Source organism: Lucilia sericata, unplaced genomic scaffold (assembly GCF_015586225.1).
Source record: "Lucilia sericata isolate MDLA Ls3-8-SP2 unplaced genomic scaffold, ASM1558622v1 Contig000127F_arrow, whole genome shotgun sequence".
NCBI lineage: Eukaryota > Metazoa > Arthropoda > Insecta > Diptera > Calliphoridae > Lucilia > Lucilia sericata.
In genome coordinates, this window is record NW_023994159.1 from 511,602 (window position 1) to 536,544 (window position 24,943).

Below are 24,943 nucleotides of genomic sequence, written 5' to 3' on the forward strand. Positions count from 1 at the left end.
TAGTTCAGTTCAATATCGAAACCAACTATATGAATTGATTTACGCCTTAAAAATTTTAATTATTATACTAATTTCAAATCTAAAGTTGTTTAATAATTTATTTCAGTGTAATTGCATAAGAAATAGTCTCCACACACAATACGTATTTTACTTTTCTATTAACAAATTTAGTCCAGCAAAAAGATAAACTGCTTTTTACAGAATCAGTTATTCATCACTTCACAAATATAAATCTTATCTTTTTCACAATTTTTTAAGGGACGAATTTTCGGTTCGATGAATATGAATCTTAAACACGATCAGTGATTGCATTATGTACTAAGTTCATCAATCTCAGCTCTTTTTAAAGTGGTTTTTCTTCACTGGGTTATATTTTTGCATTGATCATTTTCTGCCTAAAATACTTGTTACATTTATTAAAACTACTCATGTATTATCAAACATTTTTATTATTTCCGATACTCATAATATATTTCACTTTTGTACCAATAATGCCACATACCTCTTCAATATAAAATTTATTTAATAGACACATAAAATGTATACTGGTCCATATAAATGAGTAAATATAAATATTTGTATCGTTTAGTTTAAATCGTGTGTGTGTATGTGTTTATGTTATATTCATATTGAATATTATTTTTATATATTTTATTTATTGAAAAATTTTCATTTTCTTTATACAATATCATTTTTATGCTTAAAATATTTATAATTCTTCCTTTTTTATGCCCAAAATTTTTGTTGTGTAAATTTTGTTTTTACCAAAAAAGGAAAAAAAAAGGATCAAATGTTTTGTTGAACCTACATTTAGAGTAGAACCAAATATATGAAAGAATGTTTTGTGTGTACTTATGTATATATGTGTTTGTATGCTTCAATAAATTTGATTTTAATTAAAAAATATTTACTAAGAATAGAAATAATAATATTTTTTGGTATGAGTTTTAATTAAATATTTAATATAGTATTTAGTTTTGTAAGAATTTTCAAATAAAAACTAGGTAAACACATATACATACATACATATGTATATTTTCCTACATATACACGTATACACACATACATGTGTAAGATAAATAAATTATTTAAATGAAAAAGTTCAATGAAAATTAATACCAATAATGGTTGGTAAAAGATGAAGAAGGTCAATTTTGAGTGTAGTAGGCCAGTAAATGCAATTGGGTCATTTAAATTGATTTAGAATTTTGTAAACTGTAAAAGAAATATAAATATTTTTGTTTATACAAATATTTTTTTTCTTAAGGTTATCATTCAACATACTTAGAGGCAAGGAGTAGAGAAAATATTTAATAACTACATTTTCCTATTTAATAAATGGAATGTTTTGTAATAAATTTAGAAATAATATCAATTTATAATAATGAAAGGATAGGTTTGATAAAGCTTTCAGAAGTAAGTTAACCTTTAGGGTTTCTTGAAATTTATATAAATCAAACTGTTAGTGTATTGCTAATTGGAATACTAATATCAATATTTAGTTAGTGAATTGGTAATAATGTTTTAAAGGTTAATCGATTTGACCCTTCATTAAGTCGGCTTTTAATGAACTAGAATTTAGCAGATCTGAACTAGAACTGAACTAGAACTGAACTAGAACTGAACTAGAACTGAACTAGAACTGAACTAGAACTGAACTAGAACTGAACTAGAACTGAACTAGAACTGAACTAGAACTGAACTAGAACTGAACTAGAACTGAACTAGAACTGAACTAGAACTGAACTAGAACTGAACTAGAACTGAACTAGAACTGAACTAGAACTGAACTAGAACTGAACTAGAACTGAACTAGAACTGAACTAGAACTGAACTAGAACTGAACTAGAACTGAACTAGAACTGAACTAGAACTGACTTAGAACTGAATTAGAACGAACTAGAACTGAACTAGAACTGAACTAGAACTGAACTACTGAACTAGAACTGAACTAGAACTGACTAGAACTGAACTAGAACTGAACTGAACTGAACTAGAACTGAACTAGAACTGAACTAGAACTGAACTAGAACTGAACTAGAACTGAACTAGAACTGAACTAGAACTGAACTAGAACTGAACTAGAACTGAACTAGAACTGAACTAGAACTGAACTAGAACTGAACTAGAACCTGAACTAGAACTGAACTAGAACTGAACTAGAACTGAACTAGAACTGAACTAGAACTGAACTAGAACTGAACTAGAACTGAACTAGAACTGAACTAGAACTGAACTAGAACTGAACTAGAACTGAACTAGAACTGACTAGAACTGAACTAAACTGAACTAGAACTGAACTAGACTGAACTAGAACTGAACTAGAACTGAACTAGAACTGAACTAGAACTGAACTAGAACTGAACTAGAACTGAACTAGAACTGAACTAGAACTGAACTAGAACTGAACTAGAACTGAACTAGAACTGAACTAGAACTGAACTAGAACTGAACTAGAACTGAACTAGAACTGAACTAGATCTGAACTAGAACGACGAATTTAAGACTTATTTTTTGCTGCATTATGAGGCAAAATGCTCGAGATTCATATATGTATGAGTAATATATGTGTATATGTGTAACTATTCGTCTTAATTTTCATATACACACATCTCCTCTGTTGTTTTCTTTTAAATGTTTTTTTTTTACACTTACCGTAATAAAACGATAACCCAACACCGATACTGTGCCAGCAATAATACCAATTAATATTGCACCATGAGCACCAATCAGTAGATTACAAACAGTACCAACAGCAACACCTCCTGCCAGTGTAGAATTCTGTACATGAACCATGTCCAATTTATTCTCGTGGCTGACAAGTGCCGATAAAACAAATGTTGTAACTGTAACATAAAACAAACAGAAAAAAAAATTAAAAGAAAAATGTTATATGAGTTACGGGAAAGAAATAATAAAAAAGTAATTGTGTATTACATGAACACATAAGTTTACAAAGGAATTGTATAGGGACTGGTTATTGAAAAAATGCCCAAAAAAATTAAGAGGCGGAGGCATACCTCAGCTGGCGTTAAAGAAATATGTGGTTGACTATATTATGAATTTTAAAAGTGCATAAGTTTTATATTAATTTTTATTGTTAAAATTATTGAAATTTTGAAAATTTTATTTCAAATCTTCCTCTTTGGAATCCTTCCCTTAAAACCATGTTTTTCAATTCTGTTTATATGAATCTATTAATTAATTTGTTTGTGGTTGCAGATGTAGTTTTATTCCTGAGAGCAGAGTTCGAGTGGTAGTTGTACGAAATTAGTTTAACTAAACCACAACTAATCTGTAGATTGAATAATTTTGTTAAAATTGAAGTAAAATAATAAAAAAAATATGAAAATGCAATTGTTTAAAACCAATAATGAGAAAACTATTATTGTTTTAGAAATAGAGTTTGTTTCTGTTAAAAATATGTTTATACCCTACACCACTTTAGTGGGGAGGGTATATTGGATTTGTGCTGATGTTTGTAACATACAAAAATATTCGTCCTAGACCCACCTTAAAGTAATCGTTTTCTGAGTCGATTAAGTTATGTCCGTCCGTCCGTCTGGCTGGCTGGCTGGCTGTCCATGTAAACCTTGTGCGCAAGCTACAGGTCGCAATTTTTGATAATTGGATGAAATTTGGCACGCACGTTTTATTTGACCCAAGGACGAAGCCTATTGAAAATGGTTAAAATCGGTCCATTATTTCACCTAGCCCCCATACAACAGAACCCCCCGAAAAGGGCTTCTGAGCTCATAATTATGTTAAATATACAGATATATCGATAAAATACGGCACAACTAAGTTTTATAGAAGTCTTGATGACCCTGCCAAATTTCATAAAGATCGGGCCACATTTGACCCTAGCTCCCATACAAAGTCCCCTTCAGAAAATTACTTGAATGTCCCAAATTAGCTTATAAACACAAATATCGCGATGAAATTCAGCACAATAAAATATTATGTCAATATAAATATATTCACAAAATTTTATCGGGCTTGGTCCATATTTGCCCCTAGCCCCCAGATAAAGCCTCTTTCAGAAAATTAGTTTTTCATCCATAAATTGCTTAAATGTATCGGAACAAGGGAATATTGAAGATAAATGCTTTATTATGAAAAATAAATCACATTTAATATTCATAACTGGTGTAGGGTATCATATGGTCGGCCACGCTCGACTATAATTTCTTACTTGTTTTAATTTTATTTTATAAAATGCTTCAACATTTGCACTAATAGAAAATATGTATTGACTCTAGGGGTTTTTAAAGATTTTGTGATTGTTTTAGATAAATCAATTAGATTTTAGAGCAGACTAACGTCAGCTATAGAGACCATACTTTTGTCAGTCTATAGTTCAAACTATATAAGAGACAATAGATTCTATAACAAATTTTAGTTGTGACAAGTATATTCGAGGCTAAAGACTACACAATACGGAAGACTATAGATAAAAGTATAGTCGAAACAAGACTATATTTGAGACAGTTGAAAATAGAACATACTATAGTCAAGACAATAGACCAGTCTATAGTCGGGACTACAGACAAGAGGTGAGGCTATAGACCAGACAAAAGTTCTATAGTCGATACTACAGACAGTTCTACAGTCTACAGAGCAGGTTTATGTAAGTAGCGATTACACACGAGACTATAGAACATAATGTAATCGGGGCAATAGATCAGACTATAGTAGAGAATATATACCACATTATACTCGAGGCTATAAATCAGATCATAAGTAAAACTAAAGACCAAATTATAGTCGGGGCTATAAACAGACAACAGTGGAAGCTATATTCAGGACTAAAGACCAAAATACGATGTTAACACTAAAACTGTTTAAGTTAAAGGTAAAATGTGCGTAATTTAAACAATTTTTAAACATTTCTTTAAAATTATTCAATGACGCAAAAACAATAATAAAATTATATTTTCATGGCTAATTTGCTCATTTTCCCAAATATTTGTATTCGAAATTGAACAAAACTAAACTCATAATTTATGATCAATTTTCTAAATGCACGTACATACATAATATTTAGTTAAACATACAAAAACACATAAATACACACTCATACGTATAGAGGTCCGGTATTTGCTACAAAACAAGGAAACAAAACAAAATCATATTTAATACTAACACTAATGTAAACAATTACATAGACATATACAAGAACTCATACTCATATAGGAACAGGATATAGAACATACCAATTATTCACTTGTTCACCAAGCGAATTTAACAAATTGGTTGTAAATGTTTATAACTACAAATATAAAAATGTGTATATTTAAGTGTAAGTGTAGTAAGCAAACATGTATGCATATTTATTATTATTTTTTGGTGTAAAATTAAAACATATTTTCCTCAATTTATATTGTAAATAACAAATAGGAAATAATACACAATATTATCCTTTTTACAACTTGTTGGTTATTTATTTATTTTTTTTTGTTTGTTGTTGTATATGAGTGTCTATGTATGTATTTGTTTTTATTAAAAGGACGTTATTGAATGCAAATAACCAACAACAAGAATAAGAACAACAATATGTTTAATAGAGAAAAATATAAATAGATGAGGAAATCCAAAAATTGTTTTAATATAAACATGTATGTACTGTTAGTGTATGTGTATATGGGTGTGTTAATGTATATTTTTATTTGTATGAAAGTGGACACATTGAAACCACAGGAACCTCTAATAGTTGATACAACAGCAGTTGAGACTAAAATCATAGCTTAAATAATGACTTCGTAACAAAATGAAAATAAGTTGAAAAATATAATATTTTTCCACAACCATCTTTCATGACTAACATTAAGTTTATTATCCTTTTTTTTCTCGAAATCTTTGCTAATTCTATACTCTCTACTGTATCATGCTTTTGCATGCTACAAATATTTGTTTGTTTGTGTTTATTTCAAGTTACAGCAACAGTTACAATAATATTTTTATATTCCACTCACAAACTAATTAAATGTCAAATAGTTACGTTAACACATTTCGCAAAAAAAAAGAAAAACAACAACAACGTACCAAAAAAACACAACAAAATTATTTTAAACACGTACTTATTTTCATTCATTTATACGTTCATTCGTTCATCCATTGCTACCTTGAACAACAGCAACAGCATCCTAAAATCCATTAGTAGGTGTGAGTTAGTATGTGTGCGGTACTACACTTTTACATTTGGTTTACAAAATTACTACAATAATTTAACGCAGCTTGATAGACAGACTAACAAATACGGAGGCACAATAAACAAACAAATAATGCAAACATTGGTTGTATTTACATTGTCACACCAATAGCAACTAAACTGACATGCATACACTTTGTCTCTGAGACAGACGGACGAACAGACAGACACTTTTATACATATACATTAATTCCCGGCAAACAAGTTAAAGTTAAGCGTATGAATCTAGAAAATAGAATCTAATCGAGACTAATCGAGACCGAAGCCGACCGAAAACTATGGACTTGACTGTTTGTTACAACTATAGGCTTGACTATAGTCAAGACTATAGACTTGACAACGTACCAAAAACTACTCTATAGTCTAGTCTATAGACTAGACTATAGACTAGACTATAGACTAGACTATAGACTAGACTATAGACTAGACTATAGACTAGACTATAGACTAGACTATAGACTAGACTATAGACTAGACTATAGACTAGACTATAGACTAGACTATAGACTAGACTATAGACTAGACTATAGACTAGACTATAGGAACTAGACTATAGACTAGACTATAGACTAGACTATAGACTAGACTATAGACTAGACTATAGACTAGACTATAGACTAGACTATAGACTAGACTATAGACAGACTATAGACTAGACTATAGACTAGACTATAGACTAGACTATAGACTAGACTATAGACTAGACTATAGACTAGACTATAGACTAGACTATAGACTAGACTATAGACTAGACTATAGACTAGACTATAGACTAGACTATAGACTAGACTATAGCTAAGGACTAGACTATAGACTAGACTATAGATAGACTAGACTATAGACTAGACTATAGACTAGACTATAGACTAGACTATAGACTAGACTATAGACTAGACTATAGACTAGACTATAGACTAGACTATAGACTAGACTATAGACTAGACTATAGACTAGACTATAGACTAGACTATAGACTAGACTATAGACTAGACTATAGACTAGACTATAGACTAGACTATAGACTAGACTATAGACTAGACTATAGACTAGACTATAGACTAGACTATAGACTAGACTATAGACTAGACTATAGACTAGACTATAGACTAGACTATAGACTAGACTATAGACTAGACTATAGACTAGACTATAGACTAGACTATAGACTAGACTATAGACTAGACTATAGACTAGACTATAGACTAGACTATAGACTAGACTATAGACTAGACTATAGACTAGACTATAGACTAGACTATAGACTAGACTATAGACTAGACTATAGACTAGACTATAGACTAGACTATAGACTAGACTATAGACTAGACTATAGACTAGACTATAGACTAGACTATACTAGACTATAGACTAGACTATAGACTAGACTATAGACTAGACTAGAGACTAGACTATAGACTAGACTATAGACTAGACTATAGACTAGACTATAGACTAGACTAGACTAGACTATAGACTAGACTATAGACTAGACTATAGACTAGACTATAGACTAGACTATAGACTAGACTATAGACTAGACTATAGACTAGACTATAGACTAGACTATAGACTAGACTATAGACTAGACTATAGACTAGACTATAGACTAGACTATAGACTAGACTATAGACTAGACTATAGACTAGACTATAGACTAGACTATAGACTAGACTATAGACTATACTATAGACTAGACTATAGACTAGACTATAGACTAGACTATAGACTAGATTATAGACTAGACTATAGACTAGACTATAGACTAGACTATAGACTAGACTATAGACTAGACTATAGACTAGACTATAGACTAGACTATAGACTAGACTATAGACTAGACTATAGACTAGACTATAGACTAGACTATAGACTATATAGACTAGACTATAGACTAGACTATAGACTAGACTATAGACTAGACTATAGACTAGACTATAGACTAGACTATAGACTAGACTATAGACTAGACTATAGACTAGACTATAGACTAGACTATAGACTAGACTATAGACTAGACTATAGACTAGACTATAGACTAGACTATAGACTAGACTATAGACTAGACTATAGACTAGACTTTAGACTAGACTATAGACTAGACTATAGACTAGACTATAGACTAGACTATAGACTAGACTATAGACTAGACTATAGACTAGACTATAGACTAGACTATAGACTAGACTATAGACTAGACTATAGACTAGACTATAGACTAGACTATAGACTAGACTAGACTAGACTATAGACTAGACTATAGACTAGACTATAGACTAGAGTATAGACTAGACTATAGACTAGACTATAGACTAGAAGTAGCTAGACTAAGACTAAGATATAGACTAGACTATAGACTAGACTATAGACTAGACTATAGACTAGACTATAGACTAGACTATAGACTAGACTAATAGACTAGACTATAGACTAGACTACTAGAAGATAGACTAGACTATAGACTAGACTAATAGACTAGACTATAGACTAGACTATAGACTTGACTATAGACTAGACTATAGACTAGACTATAGACTAGACTATAGACTAGACTATAGACTAGACTATAGACTAGACTATAGACTAGACTATAGACTAGACTATAGACTAGACTATAGACTAGACTATAGACTAGACTATAGACTAGACTATAGACTAGACTATAGACTAGACTATAGACTAGACTATAGACTAGACTATAGACTAGACTATAGACTAGACTATAGACTAGACTATAGACTAGACTATAGACTAGACTATAGACTAGACTATAGACTAGACTATAGACTAGACTATAGACTAGACTAGACTAGACTAGACTATAGACTAGACTAGACTATAGACTAGACTATAGACTAGAGTTTAGACTAGATTATAGTAGAGACTATAGACAAGACTATAGCCAAGAATAGAATTAAGACTACAGAGTAGACTGTAGTCTTGACAATAGAATGGACTATAGTTTATACTAGACCATATTCGAGATGATAGACTAGACTATAACCATAATCGAGACTATAGATAAGAATATAAGCAATATTATACTATAAACCAAACTATAGTCAAAACCCTAGGACAAACTATAGACGAGACTGTAGACTAAACTATGTATTGTCGATACTATAGTTGATTCCGGCTATATATATATATATGAGGCCTTAACCCTAATTATATTATAACTATAACTATTATAATTATATTATAACTATAGACTATAGTATAGAAAATATTATGCTGGATAGAATTTATTTATTTTTTTTTAATTAAAATTAAATTTTTGTTATAAATTTTCCGATAAAAACAAACTGTAGACCTTGATTCTTATAATCTGCTCTAATATATGGTTACATTAATTGCTTAAAATTCATAAAGCTTTTCATCACAAATTCTAGTGATTTGTTAGCATACCTGTCTTCTATATAAAAAATACTATCGTCTGAACTATTTTAAGAATTGTTTTGCAGCATTCTAAACAACTTATATTATTATTATGTTGTGTTTATATTTTTTTACGATTTCTTATTAATCCCTTGTGTATGTGTTTCTGTACTTAAATTTTTTGATAGAAAATTTGTTAACACATAAATCTTATAACTAATAGTTTTGTTTATCACACCACATTCTTGTTAGGCAATTGAACTTTTGTTGTGTTCATTAAAATGAACATAAAATTGAAAAATTTATTGAGCTATATACATATATAGGTACACATAAATGCGATAAAAAAAATTTGTTCATCTGGAGAAAATTGAAAAGTTTTCAATTATTTGATTTTGTTGATTTCATAGAAATAGTTTTTTTTTGTTTTATGAAATGTTGTCTGGGTTATTTTACATTATTGAAAATCTAAATGTTAAATGTGTCACTGAGAGATGGCAAGTAGAACGAAATATCATACCAGTAACTAACTGATCAATGTTTATAATGATGGTTTGAATGAAACAACAAGGATACTCAATTACAATATGCTACAATATTTAAAAGATGATAGTTACGTGTAGAACAAATTATTCAGCTGAATCTAAAGGACTATAAAAATATTTAATTATAAAGAATTTTAAAGATATTGATTAAAAAAGGTGCAAACACAATTGATATTTCTGATCAGAGATATTGTAAATAGATTTGTCTAAGTTTATAGATATTTTTGAAAATGTTTATAGAAAATTAGAAACTAAAATTTAATGATTTTATTAAGTTTTTTATGGCAACAATTTTAAACATTGTAATTAATGAACATAATTAGTTTCATTATTATAAATATAGGTGCCTATTTTTCAACCCCTTTTTATAGACTTTTAAAAAATTTCATTGACATCACAGCAAAACCTTACTAAGTAAGGTTTAAAAATGCTTAAATTTACTTCCACAAACTTTACAAACAAAATGTCAATTGAAAATAGCATTATTAGTAAGTCATTACTAGACTCCTTCTAAGTAATGCTGACTATACGTAGTAGTCATTGAAATGTAAATTGTCGGGCAAGTACATATCTTAACATATTTTTGCTGGGTTGTCCATAATATTTAATAAATTTTTTGTTTATTAAAACCCTAAAAACCTTTACATAATTTATTGTTTATCATAATATTTGCCATCTTGTTTAATATTGGCATCTATAGAGTGCCAGCTGGTTCAGTAGTGGTAATCATCTGTAATTTACTAATATTTATATTAGTTTTAGTTATATTGTTGTCGCTGTTGAGTTTAAGGCATGATTATAGATTTAAACCTAAACATTAAACTTAGTTACACTATCAATGTTAATATAAATAACAAACTACAAATTAAATGTACACATGACAACCATAAACGATAAGTATTAGGGTGATTCTTGACTTTAGTCTGATCCATAAAATCCAAATTAAATTACAGTCGTGACTATAGACAGGGGTATAGTCGTGAGTATAGACCGGACTATATAAATAGACTAGAGAAGATGATAGTCTTGTTGATAGTGTAGACTGTAGTCTCACATATAGTTTGGCCTATAATTTGGTCTATAGTTTCTACTATAGTCTTGTATATAACCTTTACTATAGTCTTATCTAAGATCTCGACTATAATCTCGGCTATAGACTGGTCTCTATAACTATAGTCGTGACTATAGACTATAGTTTAGAAATAGACTAGAGAAGATGTTATTATTGTTAATAGTGTGGACTATATAGTCTGGTCTATTGTCTGGACTATAGTCTAGACAATATTACCGACTATAGTCTGATCTAACATATAGTTTGACCTATTGTTTGGTCTATAGTCTTGACCTGCTCTATAATCTTGGCTATAGTCTGGTCTATAATATCGCCTATAGTCTGATAAATAAACTCGGCTATAGTCTAGTGTTAAGTCAGTGAAATAGTTAGACCTTTAGTCTTTCATATAGGCTCGACTATATTCTGGTCTACAGTCTATAGTCTGTTAAATAGTCTCAACTTTAGCCTTATCTATAGTCTAGACTAAAGGTAAGTTTATATAGCATTAAGAAAACTGCTTTAAGAAATCCTCCCTAATATTGTCCAGAAGTTACTATAACGATATAGTCGAATGAAATACAATATTAAAAAAAAATACTTCAACTCAAAACCTTAAATCCCAACTAGTGTTGCTGTAGTTGCAGTTTATATCAGAGTTGTTGTTGTTGTTGCTGTTAACGTCGTAGTCAGTATCATATCTGGCCTTTTTACACATATACTAGTGTATACAGGATCTATTTACACTGGTATTTGTTCAAGTTGTTTTATAGCGTTACATTGTTGTTGCTGTTGTTTTATTGGTAATACTAACTAACTAGTGGTCATACTAAGGCAAACCAAACTACGATACAAACACTCTAATACACAAATAATATATAAACACAAATAAACAAGAGTTTACAGGAGTAGATGTTGTAGTACCCAGTAGCTTTAGGAGGATGCAATACATACATTTGACACGTATGAACACGAATTCAAAAAACATTTTATAGCCAATACATAATATAGAGAAATGATCCTTAAACCTTTGATCTGTACCGTTCTTTAAAAAGTAGATGTTGATCAAATAGAAACTACTATCTATAGCACATTCAATGACTCATTTGTACTCGAATTGAAATCTTAAGTTCGGTATCGGTCCATCCAAACAGCTGGTTAGTAATACGTCTACTATTAACATACATATAGGGATTCAAAGTGACCATGATAGGTATTATGCTGCTGTATGTAGTGTGTATCAGTGAGAGTTTGTGTAACAAGGATATTGGACTTTAAAAGACAATATCAACATATAAATTTGTATGTTCATACCGAAATACCAGACAGTCAGACATACAGATATACATAAAAGTATTTAACGTTTAGTATTTAGTAGTTTAGATAGATTTTTTTCGAAATAGTTATTCTATGTCCGTGTACATATAAGCCCCATGGATTTAACTATAACACCTACACTGAAATTTAAAGACTAAAATTACACATAGAGAAAAGTGAGATGTACTGTAAAATTTAAGACAATCTGTCTTGATTATAGACTGATCATTAAGCTCGACAATATTCTGGTCTCTAGTCTATTCTATAGTTTAGTCTATAGTTTAGCCAATAGTTTAGTCTATAGTTTAGTCAATAGTTTAGTCAATAGTTTAGTCTTGTAGTTTAATCTATAGTCTAGTTTATAGTCTAGTCTATAGTCTAGTCTATAGTCTAGTCTATAGTCTAGTCTATATTCTAGTCTATAGTCTAGTCTATAGTCTAGTCTATAGTCTAGTCTATAGTCTAGTCTATAGTCTAGTCTATAGTCTAGTCTATAGTCTAGTCTATAGTCTAGTCTATAGTCTAGTCTATAGTCTAGTCTAGTCTAGTCTATAGTCTAGTCTATAGTCTAGTCTATAGTCTAGTCTATAGTCTAGTCTATAGTCTAGTCTATAGTCTAGTCTATAGTCTAGTCTATAGTCTAGTCTATAGTCTAGTCTATAGTCTAGTCTATAGTCTAGTCTATAGTCTAGTCTATAGTCTAGTCTATAGTCTAGTCTATAGTCTAGTCTATAGTCTAGTCTATAGTCTAGTCTATAGTCTAGTCTATAGTCTAGTCTATAGTCTAGTCTATAGTCTAGTCTATAGTCTAGTCTATAGTCTAGTCTATAGTCTAGTCTATAGTCTAGTCTATAGTCTAGTCTATAGTCTAGTCTATAGTCTAGTCTATAGTCTAGTCTATAGTCTAGTCTATAGTCTAGTCTATAGTCTAGTCTATAGTCTAGTCTATAGTCTAGTCTAGTCTATATTCTAGTCTATAGTCTAGTCTATAGTCTAGTCTAGTCTATAGTCTAGTCTAGTCTATAGTCTAGTCTATAGTCTAGTCTATAGTCTAGTCTATAGTCTAGTCTATAGTCTAGTCTATAGTCTAGTCTATAGTCTAGTCTATAGTCTAGTCTATAGTCTAGTCTAGTCTATAGTCTAGTCTATAGTCTAGTCTATAGTCTAGTCTATAGTCTAGTCTATAGTCTAGTCTATAGTCTAGTCTATAGTCTAGTCTATAGTCTAGTCTATAGTCTAGTCTATAGTCTAGTCTATAGTCTAGTCTATAGTCTAGTCTATAGTCTAGTCTATAGTCTAGTCTATAGTCTAGTCTATAGTCTAGTCTATAGTCTAGTCTATAGTCTAGTCTATAGTCTAGTCTATAGTCTAGTCTATAGTCTAGTCTATAGTCTAGTCTATAGTCTAGTCTATAGTCTAGTCTATAGTCTAGTCTATAGTCTAGTCTATAGTCTAGTCTATAGTCTAGTCTATAGTCTAGTCTATAGTCTAGTCTATAGTCTAGTCTATAGTCTAGTCTATAGTCTAGTCTATAGTCTAGTCTATAGTCTAGTATAGTCTAGTCTATAGTCTAGTCTATAGTCTAGTCTATAGTCTGTCTATAGTCAAGCCGATAGTGTATTCTATAGTCAAGCCGATAGTGTAATCTATAGTCTAGTCTATAGTCAAGACTATATTTCTAGTCTAGGTTAAAGACTTTACTATAGTTGAAGCTGTTGAATGTATTATGTCTGGACTGGAATCTACCATTTATCCCTTTAACTAAACTTTTTCTCTCTCTGTAGTTTAGTTTCCAATTTATTTAGGTTGCTTTTCTCTTTTTCCAACAAATTTTATTTTGTAGCTGTTAGCGTCAATGTTGTAATTAACTAAGGCTGGATATTCTATTTTTTTTTTTTTAATTTTTAGGAGTTTTTGAAAACAAAAAACAAATCGTTATCGTGTGTGTAGTTACAACTATGTAAACTAAATGCAACATTATGTAGCGTTAACAAAATATTCTTCTTGTTGTTATAATGTTTATTTTCTGTACATTTTTGGATCAAGAGAAAAATTTTTAACAACCTACAAACAACATGAGGCTCATGTTGTTCTTTGTTAAACAAATATGTATTGTAAAGTTTAACCAGATTGTTTGTTTGTGCTACGTATAATATTGCAAAAACATTTTAGATCCAAGAATTATTTTTTTTTATTTTTTTTTTTTTTGGAAAAATAAACTCTAAATGCTAAAGAGTTGGTGTTTTTTTTTCTTCCTAAAAATAAAACGACACCTTTGGTGTTAATTTCAACAAACTATTCACATTAGTAACAATAAACAAACAACAACATTAACTAAATTTAACAATAACAACACCAACTGCTTCCTAACTACTATAATGTCAACAGGCATCATTAAAAATAGTTAAACCACACTGACTACTATTGTATTCGGAGAAGTTAAAATTTGAATAAAGGCGATTTTTATTTGGAAATTACACAAACTCTGGTTAAACCTACTAGTGAAATGTGTTATTAGTTTTTAGAAGTTTGTTTGACATACTTAGAGAAAATTGTTTTTATTTTTATGAAAAAAAAAATCGCTAAAATTCCAGAGCTTTTTGTATGAAAACACTAAATGTGACCAAGATATATTAAGACAGACAGACGGACGGATAGATGGACAAATTAAGGCCAACAAATTTAAATTGAATTTTTTTAGTACAAAATCGGCTTTTCTTAGTGAATAATTAACTTTTAGTAAAAATTTTAATATTTAGTGAAAAAATATGAATTTTTTTTTTTTTTGTAATTAAATTTGTTGGCCTTAATATGGAATACCCCTAATATATGAAATATTTAACGCAGCAGTAGATATTTGCCACATTAGTAAAAGTTGTAAAACTCTTTAGTTTTTAATTGATTTTTGTACGTTTGGTTTGTGTTTTCTCTTAACTATAATTTTTGTTGTTGTTCTAAAGGTTTTGAATTTAAAACTTCTTACGTATTGTTGTTGCTCTTATATATACATATATATGTATATCTGAACAGACTTTCAAACATGTGTTAAAATAAGTTACAATTGTCAATAGAGAGAAAGAAAGAGAGAGAGTGTGTGAGAGTGGGTGTTGTTGTATACTTGTGTGGGTAATTAAGTTTTAAGGATACTTAACTATAATTATGATTATGATTACGTATACATACATACATACAGTCATACTATATTTATATACATTTACTTACTACATTAAACACACTCACTTGTACATACACATACATACATATGAATATCTAATATAAAATATATTTACTACCCAATGGTGTTACAAGGAGTCAATGTATCCTTTTTAGACAGTACATATGTACGTACAAGTCCCAAATGACTAACAACTTGGTTGTCTCGAACATATACATATATTGTAGTTTAATATGTATGTACTGTTTGTAATAAATTTAGAGTTCTCATGTAATCTAGCACAACGTCAATTGCCACTCTATTGTCCCCAAGTAAACTGCAACAATGTCTCTTAATATGATCATCTTAAACTACAGGGTAATTCATTTAAGTGTATTATACATTAAAGCTAAAAGTAGGTAAATTTTAATTCTTCTCCACACAAACGACATACATACATATTTAAATGTTCTAATTTTCATAATGGTCTACATAAATTTAATAAACTTTTCTCAATTCTAGTGTTTGTATACGAAGTACAGAGTAGTATTTTATTATCCTTAGAACTGTGTATGACCACATTTAGGCACATGTTTATGAAATATAAATTAATTCTATAGAAGAAAATTAATATTTAAGTTATGTATAATTTTAATTATTACTTTATTTCTAGAAGATTTTAATTTTGTGGGAATTTTTTATTTTATTAATATCTGGAATATAAACATTTTGCTTAAAGAATTTTCTTAATAAATAAAAGAAATTGTTTAGTTTTAGGGAATTTAATTGAATTAGAAAATAGAAAGAAAAAATTTTAAGTCTTCAGAAATGTGTTACAATTATGAGGGAGAGTAAAACTCTATGGCGTTGGTCAGATTGGTATATTTAAAATTAATTACTCAGGGAATATCTTAAAAGAAATATCAGCCTTTTATTACTTAAAGTTTCGACGTAAACTGTTTTTTAGAATTCAGAGAATTTTTAAGAAAATTTTCTATAGAAAAGAGAATTTTTCAGAAAATTTTCTATAGAAAAGAGATATTTTCAGAAAATTGTCTATAAAAAAGAGAATTTTTCAGAAAATTTTCTATAGAAAGGGAATTTTTTGAAATTTTATATAAAAAGATAATTTTTTGAAAAATTTCTACAAAAAGATAATTTTTCGAAAATTTTCTATAAAAATATAATTTTTTGAAAATTTTCTATAAAAAGATAATTTTTTGAAAATTTTCTATAAAAAGAGATTTTTTTGAAAAATGTCTATAAAAAGAGAATTTTTCGAAAAATTTCTATAAAAAGAGAATTTTTCGAAAAATTTCTATAAAAAGAGAATTTTTCGAAAATTTTCTATGAAAACAGAATTTTTCGAAAAATGTCTATAAAAAGAGAATTTTTCGAAAAATGTCTATAAAAAGAGAATTTTTCGAAAATTTTCTACAAAAAAAGAGAATTTTTCGAAAATTTTCTACAAAAAAAGAGAATTTTTCAGAAAATTTTCTATAAAAAGAGAATTTTTCAGAAAATTTTCTATAAAAAGAGAATTTTTCAGAAAATTTTCTATAAAAAGAGAATTTTTCAGAAAATTTTCTATAAAAAGAGAATTTTTCAGAAAATTTTCTGTAAAAAAGAGAATTTTTCAGAAAATTTTCTATAAAAAAGAGAATTTTTCAGATAATTTTCTATAAAAAGAGAATTTTTCAGAAAATTTTCTATAAAAAGAGAATTTTTCAGAAAAATGTCTATAAAAAGAGAATTTTTCGAAAAATGTCTATAAAAAGAGAATTTTTCGAAAAATGTCTATAAAAAGAGAATTTTTCGAAAATTTTCTACAAAAAAAGAGAATTTTTTAGAAAATTTTCTATAAAAAGAGAATTTTTCAGAAAATTTTCTATAAAAAGAGAATTTTTCAGAAAATTTTCTATAAAAAGAGAATTTTTCAGAAAATTTTCTATAAAAAGAGAATTTTTCAAAAAATTTTCTGTAAAAAAGAGAATTTTTCAAAAAATTTTCTGTAAAAAAGAGAATTTTTCAAAAAATTTTCTGTAAAAAAGAGAATTTTTCAGAAAATTTTCTATAAAAAAGAGAATTTTTCAGAAAATTTTCTATAAAAAGAGAATTTTTCAGAAAATTTTCTATAAAAAGAGAATTTTTCGAAAATTTTCTATAAAAAAAGAATTTTTCGAAAATTTTCTATAAAAAAGAGAATTTTTCAGAAAATTTTCTATAAAAAAGAGAATTTTTCAGAAAATTTTCTATAAAAAAGAGAATTTTTCAGAAAATTTTCTATAAAAAAGAGAATTTTTCGAAAAATATCTATAAAAAGAGAATTTTTTTTAAAATTTTCTATAAAAAGGAAATTTTTCGAAAATTTTTTATAAAAAGGAAATTTTTCGAAAATTTTTTATAAAAAGAGAATTTTTCAGAAAATTTTCTATAAAAAAGAGAATTTTTCAGAAAATTTTCTATAAAAAAGAGAGTTTTTCAGAAAATTTTCTATAAAAAAGAGAATTTTTCAGAAAATTTTCTATAAAAAAGAGAATTTTTCAGAAAATTTTCTATATTAAAGAGAGTTTTTCAGAAAATTTTCTATAAAAAAGAGAATTTTTCAGAAAATTTTCTATAAAAAAGAGAATTTTTCAGAAAATTTTCTATAAAAAAGAGAATTTTTCAGAAAATTTTCTATAAAAAAGAGAATTTTTCAGAAAATTTTCTATAAAAAAGAGAATTTTTAAGAAAATTTTCTATAAAAAAGAGAATTTTTAAGAAAATTTTCTATAAAAAAGAGAATTTTTAAGAAAATTTTTTATAAAAAGAGAAATTTTCGAAAATTTTCTATGAAAAGAGAATTTTTCGAAAATTTTCTATGAAAAGAGAATTTTTCGAAAATTTTCTATGAAAAGAGAATTTTTCGAAAATTTTCTATGAAAAGAGAATTTTTCGAAAATTTTCTATGAAAAGAGAATTTTTCGAAAATTTTCTATGAAAAGAGAATTTTTCGAAAATTTTCTATGAAAAGAGAATTTTTCGAAAATTTTCTATGAAAAGAGAATTTTTCGAAAATTTTCTATGAAAAGAGAATTTTTCGAAAATTTTCTATGAAAAGAGAATTTTTCGAAAAATTTTTATGAAAAGAGAATTTTTCGAAAATTTTCTATGAAAAGAGAATTTTTCGAAAATTTTCTATGAAAAGAGAATTTTTCAAAAATTTCTATAAAAAGAGAATTTTTCGAAAATTTTCTATAAAAAGAGAATTTTTCGAAAATTTTCTATAAAAAGAGAATTTTTCGAAAATTTTCTATAAAAAGATAATTTTTCAGAAAATTTTCTATAAAAAGATAATTTTTCAGAAAATTTTCTATAAAAAGATAATTTTTTAGAAAATTTTCTATAAAAAGATAATTTTTCAGAAAATTTTCTATAAAAAGATAATTTTTCAGAAAATTTTCTATAAAAAGATAATTTTTCAAAAATTTTCTATAAAAAGAGAATTTTTCAAAAATTTTCTATAAAAAGAGAATTTTTCAAAAATTTTTTATAAAAAGAGAATTTTTCAAAAATTTTCTATAAAAAGAGAATTTTTCGAAAATTTTCTATAAAAAGAAAATTTTTCGAAAATTTTCTATAAATTTGGAATTTGGAAAAAATTTTCTTCGTAAAGAAAAATTTATAAAAACTTTGTTTATAAGGAGACACTTTTGAATATTTTCTAGAAAAGAAAAAATGTTCGGAAAATTTTCTATAAATTTTCAAATATTTTCTATTAAGATATAAATTTTCAAACATTTTCCTTAAAAGAGAAAATTTTGGAAATTTCTTGAGAAATTGAGCCATCATAACTCTTAATAACTACTATTCATAAACTTTTTCCACAACCATTCTAATTTAAGAATTTAAAAGTTTTTCCCCCTCCCTCTGACAAATATACTTCCTTAATATTTTCTCTCTAATTGATGTTGTGTAATGTATGTAGTTGCCGTAAACGACAACTATAATTGATACAAGTTAAATTCTTGTACAACTATGAATCAACAAATGTATCTGAGATACAATCTTATCATAGGTAATGGACATGTATTCTCATATACGACACACACGATTCTGTAGAATGTAATGTGTAACACACGCACGCATTTCGACAATAGTTTATTTATTTGTAAGTGTGTGTTTCCTCATCCTTACACATTTACAGAGGCATATGTGTGTGAGTGTGTCTGTAAATGTTTTTAATACGTGCTTACCTGTTGCAGCTGCTAATGATAAATACGTGTTCAAAATAGCACGCTCTTGGCCAGTACCATTGGCTAATACGGAATTAAAACTGGGCCAATAGATCCATAAGAATAATGTGCCAATCATAGCCAATATATCAGAGACATAATTTGCACCTTCATATTTGCCAGGCTCATTTTGATCTTTGCTGGGACGTAACATAAGACTTACAGCCAAACCGAAGTAAGCACCAAATGCGTGTACAGTAATGGAGCCACCAACATCACAGATCTGAGGAAAAAAGGAAGTAAATTTTTTAAACATACTTTTATTACATATTTTTCGGAAATTCTAAAACTTACGCTGAAAATATGCAAAGCTACATATTCATTGGCAGCGAATAGAGCCACTTCAAACAATGCCATGAACAATAATTGTATGGGTGTAGTGCGACCCAATAGAGCGCCCATACTAATTAAAGGTACAGCTGCAGCAATATCAGCATCAATTATGTTTTCCAAGGAAAGACTACAAGAAACAAAAGCAAAGACAAAACCAATATTAAGGCATGCAACACAACTCTAAAAGGGTTTTAACAATTAGTAGTTTAAAAGGTAATTACGGTTTTAAAGTAGATTTATTAATAAGACTAGTTAAGAAATTTTCATTTCAGGGAAAAATTTAAATTCTATTCTACTCAATTTTTTTAATAAAGTTATTTCTCTTGTTGTTGCTACTTTTTTCATTTTTCTTATTTTCTTTCCACTTAAACTCCATTCAATCATGAAAATATACAAGGTAGTTTACTTGAAGCCTTTTGTATTCCTTTTCCATAGCAAACTTTAACCAGAATATGAAAGGAGTTTTATTTTAAAACGAAAATTTCCGCAAATTTTCTTCAATTCCAATAAAATTCTCAGTTCAGTTCTAGTTCAGTTCTAGTTCAGTTCTAGTTCAGTTCTAGTTCAGTTCTAGTTCAGTTCTAGTTCAGTTCTAGTTCAGTTCTAGTTCAGTTCTAGTTCAGTTCTAGTTCAGTTCTAGTTCAGTTCTAGTTCAGTTCTAGTTCAGTTCTAGTTCAGTTCTAGTTCAGTTCTAGTTCAGTTCTAGTTCAGTTCTAGTTCAGTTCTAGTTCAGTTCTAGTTCAGTTCTAGTTCAGTCTAGTTCAGTTCTAGTTCAGTTCTAGTTCAGTTCTAGTTCAGTTCTAGTTCAGTTTCTAGGTTCAGTTCTAGTTCAGTTCTAGTTCAGTTCTAGTTCAGTTCTAGTTCAGTTCTAGTTTCAGTTCTAGTTCAGTTCTAGTTCAGTTCTAGTTCAGTTCTAGTTCAGTTCTAGTTCAGTTCTAGTTCAGTTCTAGTTCAGTTCTAGTTCAGTTCTAGTTCAGTTCTAGTTCAGTTCTAGTTCAGTTCTAGTTCAGTTCTAGTTCAGTTCTAGTTCAGTTCTAGTTCAGTTCTAGTTCAGTTCTAGTTCAGTTCTAGTTCAGTTCTAGTTCAGTTCTAGTTCAGTTCTAGTTCAGTTCTAGTTCAGTTCTAGTTCAGTTCTAGTTCAGTTCTAGTTCAGTTCTAGTTCAGTTCTAGTTCAGTTCTAGTTCAGTTCTAGTTCAGTTCTAGTTCAGTTCTAGTTCAGTTCTAGTTCAGTTCTAGTAGTTCTAGTTCAGTTCTAGTTCTAGTTCTAGTTCTAGTTCTAGTTCAGTTCTAGTTCAGTTCTAGTTCAGTTCTAGTTCAGTTCTAGTTCAGTTCTAGTTCAGTTCTAGTTCAGTTCTAGTTCAGTTTTAGTTCAGTTCTAGTTCAGTTCTAGTTCAGTTCTAGTTCAGTTCTATTCAGTTCTAGTTCAGTTCTAGTTTAGTTCTAAAATTGTAGTTGTATGTGCAACTTTTAATTCTATTACATCTCTGTTTTAATTTTTATTTTTGTTTTTTGTCTGCGTGTATAACTTCTAGATCTCAATGTTTTGTTTCGAAGAATTTCTTGCAATTTGTAGTCATCACAATCCTCATTATTTCAACTACAGCAGTTTGTCTTAAAAATGGGGAAGGTACACCAGCTAGCATAGAAAGCATACAGGATGCTCAATAATTTAAAGTGACAAAAGCGAAGTTTGTTTTTCAGAACCTTATAGAACAAATAGTTGAAAAATTATCTTTACAATTCCATGAACTGTAGAGCTATAACAACTATATAAGACTTGATTGTAAAAGAAGCTGATAATAAAAAAAGACTCATATAAGTGCTTCGGAAATATTTATATTATAACAATTATGGAAACCGACCAAAGGACCTCTCATTGTAAACTACTGAATTCACATTCATCCGATTTCTATATTCCCACTCTATGATAATTTCGCTTAAATAAAATGTCTTGTTGTTTCTTGTTGGTGTTGCATTGTCTAAATGAGTTTTTGATATTTTCTTCTATTGTTAACTTCTTAATGCCATGCACACGTTGCATAAACACATTCACATCCTTAAGCAAACGCATATGTATAACCTCATGGATTATCAGACAATCCTTGTAGACAGACGGACGGTTGAACACACACATATACACTAGACTAAATTGAAAGAAGTTGATTAGAATTCTTAATGTTGGTGTTTCTCTTACATTTTTTTTGCTTTTGTTTTTCATGGTTTAAAGCTGAAAGGAAAGCTTAAGTTTATATGTTTAAAGGTATTAGTTTTATTTATTGTTGTTGCTGTTGATATTGTGTTGCAACACACAAATATTTGTTGCAAATTATTACAAGTATGAGAGTAAATAGTGTCTTTAAGTGGAAAAGGTAGAAAGAAAATGAGGGTTTGTTTTGTAATTACTTTCGCTAATTAATGGCTAATTTATTAGGAGGTTACCAAGGCTTCAGGATAGAGGAATTGAATGTAGTGGAGAATAGGGTAAATATACTGTTCATTAGACACATATATATTATTAAATAGTAAGAGGTAAGTTTAAAGTTGTAAAATATTATAATTATATTACAAAATTTCCTGTACAAATGAAATATGTTTTCGCTCAAATAGCTGACAGTAGGAATTTGAGAAAATTTTATATAATTAAGAGAACAATTTTAAAAACTTCTTTAGAAAGAGAGAATTTTTTAAAATTTTTTTATCAATTTATAGAATTTTTTTTCAAAATTTTGTAAAAATTAAAATTTTTATAAAAATATAAATTTTGGAAAATTTTCTATCAAATGTAATACAATTTTTATAACATAACAATTTTCTATAAAAATAAAGAATAATTGTTCTACAAAAAGAAACATTTTCTTTAAAAAGAGAAATATTCGAAAATTTTTACAAGAGAAATTTTCTGAAAATTTTTGTATAAAAATTTTCTATAAAAAGAGAATTCTTTAGAACATTTTCTATAAAAGAGATTTTTTCGAATAATTTTCTATAAAGAGAGAATTCTTCTAAAAATTTTCTACTAAAAGAGAATTCTTCTAAAAATTTTATACTAAAAGAGAATTCTTCCGAAAATTTTCTATAAAAAGAGAAATTTTCAAAAATTTTCCATTAAAAGAGAAATTTTCAAAAATTTTCTATAAAAAGAGAAATTTTCAAAAATTTTCTATAAAAAAAGAGAAATTTTCAAAAATTTTCTATAAAAAAAGAAAAATTTTCAAAAAATTTTTATAAAAAAAGAGAAATTTTCAAAAATTTTCTATAAAAAAAGAGAAATTTTCAAACATTTTCTATAAAAAAAGAGAAATTTTCAAAAATTTTCTATAAAAAAAGAGAAATTTTCAAAAATTTTTTATAAAAAGTGACATTTTCAAAAATTTTCTATAAAAGAAGACATTTTTAAAAATTTTCTATAAAAAGAGAAATTTTCAAAAATTTTCTATGAAGAGAGAAACTTTCAAAAATTTTCTATAAAAAGAGAAATTTGCAAAAATTTTCTATAAAAGAAGACATTTTTAAAAATTTTCTATAAAAAGAGAAATTTTCAAAAATTTTTTATAAAAAGTGACATTTTCAAAAATTTTCTATAAAAGAAGACATTTTTAAAAATTTTCGATAAAAAGAGAAACTTTCAAAAATTTTCTATAAAAAGAGAAATTTGCAAAAATTTTCTATAAAAGAGAAATTCTCAAAAATTTTCTTTAAAAAGAAAAATTTTCAAAAATTTTCTTTAAAAAGAGAAATTTTCAAAAATTTTCTTTAAAAAGAGAAATTTTCACAAATTTTCTATAAAAAGAGAAATTTTCACAAATTTTCTATAAAAAGAGAAATTTTCTATAAAAAGAGAAATTTTCAAAAATTTTCCATAAAAAGAGAAATTTTTAAAAATTTTCCATAAAAAGAGAAATTTTCAATAATTTTCTATAAAAAGAGAAATTTTCAATAATTTTCTATAAAAAGAGAAATTTTCAATAATTTTCTATAAAAAGAGAAATTTTCAATAATTTTCTATAAAAAGAGAAATTTTCAATAATTTTCTATAAAAAGAGAAATTTTCAATAATTTTCTATAAAAAGAGAAATTTTCAATAATTTTCTATAAAAAGAGAAATTTTCAAAATTTTTCTATAAAAAGAGAAATTTTCAATAATTTTCTATAAAAAGAGAAATTTTAAAAAATTGTCTATAAAAAGAGAAATTTTAAAAAATTGTCTATAAAAAGAGAAATTTTCAAAAATTTTCTATAAAAAGAGAAATTTTCAAAATTTTCTATAAAAGAGAAATTTTCAAAAATTTTCTATAAAAAGAGAAATTTTCAAAAATTTTCTATAAAAAGAGAAATTTTCAAAATTTTTCTTTAAAAAGAGAAATTTTAAAAAATTTTCTATAAAAAGAGAAATTTTCAAAATTTTTTATAGAATTAGAAATGTTCAAAAATTTTCTATAAAAATATAAATTTTCAAAAAATTTTCTATAAGAAGAGAAAATTTCTCCAAATTTTCTTCAAAAAGAGAAATTTTTGCAAATTTTCTACAAAAAAGGAGACATTTCAGAAAATTCTCTTTAAAAGAAGAGATTTTCGCTGATATAGAAAAAGTATCAATTTTCGATTTTTTTTAAGAGAGAAGTTTAGAAAATGTTTCTATGAGGAAAGAGAAATTTTTTATAAAAGTTTTTATTTTAGAAA

At 27.4% G+C, this 24,943-nt stretch overlaps 1 protein-coding gene across 1 annotated transcript in view; it reads right to left on the reverse strand.

Annotated features, from left to right (window-relative positions):
• Window positions 1-24,943, reverse strand: part of LOC119600911 (ammonium transporter Rh type B) — a 45,246-nt gene that overhangs the window by 7,546 nt on the left and 12,757 nt on the right. The window contains exons 3-5 of the mRNA XM_037951496.1: window positions 20,225-20,390; window positions 19,892-20,153; window positions 2,656-2,846 (exon numbers count right to left, since the gene is read on the reverse strand). Coding sequence (XP_037807424.1) covers window positions 2,656-2,846; window positions 19,892-20,153; window positions 20,225-20,390 — 619 coding nt within the window. The remainder of the gene's footprint in view (window positions 1-2,655; window positions 2,847-19,891; window positions 20,154-20,224; window positions 20,391-24,943) is intronic.